Raw genomic sequence first — 4,582 nt, forward strand, 5'->3', positions numbered from 1 at the left:
TTGAAAAAGTCATTCAGCTCATTCGCCCTCTCCACTGTCCCCTCAACGAATTTGTGTTAATTACAAATTCTGTATTTTATTAATGTACAAAATAAAAATTATCTGAATGATGATCTGAATGGCTAATTCAGATCTGAAATCCAAGTGAAACAAAACTAGATCCATTTAATTACTAATCACGTGCATTTGTGTGTTCAACAGTAAATATTGACTTACAGAGCCTTGGAAACTGGTACTGCCTTAGGTACTTTCCAACTTCCTCATTCTAGACTGATTTTTATGGGTTAAGTGTCTGTCTGGGTGTAAACACACACACACACACACACACACACACACACACACACATATATATATATATATATATATATATATATATATATATATATATATATATATATATATATATATATATATATATATATAATGTGTGTGTGTGTGTGTGTGTGTGTGTGTGTGTGTAGACATATACAGTGTGTGTGTGTGTGTGTGTGTGTGTGTGTGTGTGTGTGTACACACACATATAATGAAAATACATACTCTTTTTCTTACAGAAATCTTTAATAAAATCAAACCATTTTCAAAAGGTTCTTAATTTTCAGGTGCATCATAAAATTCTCTAGATGATAAAGGTACACAGCCACTGTAAATCAGATCAAATCACATTGGATTACAGATTAAGCATAACATTGAAATAAATTATTACAAGACTTCAGTGTTGTGATTTCATGCGATTTTATGTATAAATGTATTATAGGTAAAAGGACAACAACAATCAATATATTCTGCTTAATATAGAATATTAATAGCTTAAAGCAGTTAAAAGTTATAGTTATTAGATAATGGTGTATCGCTGATGTAAATCATTTTCAAGTATTTATTGCACAGGAGCACTATAACATTACATTACAGGCATTTAGCAGACACTCTTATCCAAAACAAGCGTGCGCGTGCACACACACACAAAGCCTGGGGAGCAGTTGGGGGTTAGGTCTCTTGCTCAAGGGTACTTCAGCCATGGATTTTTCCTGCCAGTCTAGGGAATCAAACCAGCAATAATTTGGGCCCAAGGCTGCTTCGGCCATGGCTGCCCACTATGCCAGGAGACGCTGATTATGATCCTCAGTCAGACTGTCAGGCTGTTGCTCTGTCTGGCTTTCTACAGTCGTCTCACACAGGCTTTCACTTTGAATCTCTTCGTAGCCTCGACTTCTTCTGAGAAGAAGAATCTTCTTCCTCTTTCTCACCACTAACACTGCTACTGCCACAACAAGAGCAATCAAGGCTAGAGCACCAAAAACAATGCCAACCATTTTATTTTGTGACTGAGAGGAATCGTCCTCAAATATTTGAGACATTTTTGCAATGTCCTCAGGCTTAGCCACCTTCCATGTCATTGTGTCTTTGACTCTCACCCAGGCCCGGTCTCCTTCAGTCATCACAGCTACCGTGTTTGTGGCTATCATACTGATCACTGGAGGTCTTGTGAAAGGTGGGAGGTGGATGGGAAGTAATTCACCTCCAGTGAAAATACCTGACTGAACACAGTACAGTACCTGACATCCATCGCTTATGGCAACAAGATGTTGGCTAAACTGTGGTGGGCAGCGTGATTGGTTCCCTGCAAGCAAATTGGTAGACTTGCAGCTAAAGAAACCTCCAAAGGGTACAGAGAATCTTGTAGCTGTCTCATAGTCATTGCTTAGACAGATCATAATGCCACTAGATAAAAAATTTAGGGCAAAGAAATTGGGAGGACAGGATTTGGATTTGGTTAATGGATTTTGTAATAATGGGCCAAATAGACCACCAAAGAGATATCCAGAGAATTCTGGAGCTTTCTCATTAGTGGAACACCAATAAGTTTTGACTTGTGCACGTCGAACACGATACACATTTCCACATACATCTTTACAACAATGGAGAATAAGCCAGCATGAATGACATTGCCGGTGACACTCATAATTATTATATGGTCTTTCCTGCACTTCAGAGTGCAATAGTGTTGCAGTGTATGGCTGTTGACAGGTGTATGAGCCAGTGGCTGGATTTTTCACAGCAAGTTCCTGGCAGATTATGTTTCCATCTGAAGTCAGTGGGGTACACTGTTGGTAAACACCACCAAAACTAAGGTTGGTGCTTGGACCTTCACATGATGCATCATCCACATTTGCTTGGAAGTTGAAATTTTTAGAGTCTGGTTTAACACACCCAGGATAGGTGTTAATTTCATAATAACGCTCTATGGCCTTACGCACAGACAGAGCTAATTTATTTACAGTTGGAAGTGGGAGGTCTGGAAATGTTGATGGGTTGAGAAAAAAATGAAGTGGTAATCCACTACGGTCAATAGCAATTAAATTGTTTACAGTGCTCTCTTGCCATTTTTGTAAAGTAATGCCAGGATAAAACAAAGCGCCACCATGACTCAAAGTTATGGAGTATGTAATATTGGTCAGGTAGGCCGTATTTTCAGATGTTTCTTGTGAACTCTTACTGCCAATACCAAATGTAACTTTGTTAAAAAAGTTGACACCAGCTGATGCTGTGACAGAGGACTGAGAGGATTGTGCATCAGAAACATAAGATGATTTTAAATAGTCCTCTTCCACCAAAGTAGCACCAGCATCCACACTTATGATGACATGTGTACCATAATCAAGCACCATCTTTTCAGACAGATAGGCTGCCTGGCGAGTTTGGTTGTTCTCAATGGCATCTGCAATTTCCTCTGCCTGTCGGGCAAAACGTACATCCAGAGTGAAATCAGGATATGCCTTTACTGTGTACAGATGGTTACGCACCTGCAAAAGGAAAAAGAAGAAGGAATATGGAATTGAAATATCTGGAATTGCTGCATTTGTTGGCTTTAAGGTAAGTGTTTCATCTTTCTCTGCAGTGTTGTGATTAAGCTTCAGTAGCACTCTGCTCACACTGCTGACAAAGAACTTTTGTCCAAAACATTCTGGTTCACACACTTTTTATCTCATCTCATCTCATTATCTCTAGCCGCTTTATCCTGTTCTACAGGGTCGCAGGCAAGCTGGAGCCTATCCCAGCTGACTACGGGCGAAAGGCGGGGTACACCCTGGACAAGTCGCCAGGTCATCACAGGGCTGACACACAGACACAGACAACCATTCACACTCACATTCACACCTACGGTAAATTTAGAGTCACCAGTTAACCTAACCTGCATGTCTTTGGACTGTGGGGGAAACCGGAGCACCCGGAGGAAACCCACGCAGACACAGGGAGAACATGCAAACTCCGCACAGAAAGGCCCTCGCCGGCCACGGGGCTCGAACCCGGACCTTCTTGCTGTGAGGCGACAGCGCTAACACTTTTTATGTGATATATATTATATACACACACACACACACACACACACACACGTTTTACTGGGAAATGTGCCACTCGTTTTTCATACAAACTACATCTGGGACATTGTCAACTAACTACAACCATGACATTTTTCAATATCCTCACTTGTGAGGAAATTCATAAATTGTTTTGATAAGTTTGGGTAGTTTTTGTTTGCAAATGTGTCCATATAATAAAAAGAACATCACACACTGGGTTGAAGATATGAAGTTTATCTTCTCATACTGAAAAACTTGTATTTCTCTTACAAAATTCATTGTGGCTCTGAATGACATATTTCCTCATATTTCACTCCGATGACATCACTCCCAGTGTTTTCCCACTGACTTGATGTGTGTTGTCAAAATGGAGAACTGGTTCAAAATTAAAATTCTTTAAAAAAAAAAAAAAAAAAAATATATATATATATATATATATATATATATATATATATATATATATATATATATATATATATATATATATATACCTTGTTGTACCTTACCTGTACACGAGCTGTGACTGAATTATCCTTCACTTGATGGGTTTTCATGCGTTTGCTCTCAGTAGAGAATTTGCCATTCACCAATGTTCCAAAGGAAGCCTCAACATTGATTGATCGTGAAGTGGAGCTTTTCTGTTCAAGCCATGAGCTGATGATCTCAGAGTTCATCTCTACTGAGCTCACCTTCTGTGGAATGACAAATGTCTCATCTGGAATGAGGTAGATGCCATCCTCTGTGGTCTGGCATTGTGAATAGCTTATGTTCATCACTCGACCCATATCCACGTTGCGTAGGTTGTCCCAGCCTCCACCAGGGAGAACCTCGAGTGCTGGTGTACTAAGGTTTTTGCGACAATCACGAAGCCCATTGCTTGAACGAATAACTGGATGAAAATCAGCAGTACTGATAAATGCAAAGATAGCCAACAGAGAGAGGCATTTTGAGTCCATGATTATCAGGAGACACTACTGTGAGTCATAGTTATGTCAGCATTATATACTCTTGTTCTCACGTGATAGGCGGGTCTTAGCTTTCATCTGGAGACTTTCAAACAAGAACTTTAGTTTCACTTCCAAAAACAAACCAAAAAAAAGTCATAAGATCTTTAACCATGTCCTCTTTTTATATATATATATATATATATATATATATATATATATATATATATATATATATATATATATATATATATATATTTAAATGTGCATGTTTGGAAC

At 38.9% G+C, this 4,582-nt stretch overlaps 1 protein-coding gene across 1 annotated transcript; it reads right to left on the reverse strand.

Moving 5' to 3' along the window:
• Nucleotides 1-539: 539 nt before the first annotated feature.
• Nucleotides 540-4,343, reverse strand: mpeg1.1 (macrophage expressed 1, tandem duplicate 1). Its single transcript, XM_060931906.1, has 2 exons — nt 3,866-4,343; nt 540-2,801 (listed from the first exon to the last, which is right to left on the reverse strand). Exons 1-2 carry the CDS (start codon nt 4,313-4,315, stop codon nt 1,092-1,094), a joined length of 2,160 nt encoding a protein of 719 aa, XP_060787889.1. The 5' UTR covers nt 4,316-4,343; the 3' UTR covers nt 540-1,091.
• Nucleotides 4,344-4,582: the final 239 nt, after the last annotated feature.

Source organism: Neoarius graeffei, chromosome 10 (assembly GCF_027579695.1).
Source record: "Neoarius graeffei isolate fNeoGra1 chromosome 10, fNeoGra1.pri, whole genome shotgun sequence".
Lineage (NCBI taxonomy): Eukaryota > Metazoa > Chordata > Actinopteri > Siluriformes > Ariidae > Neoarius > Neoarius graeffei.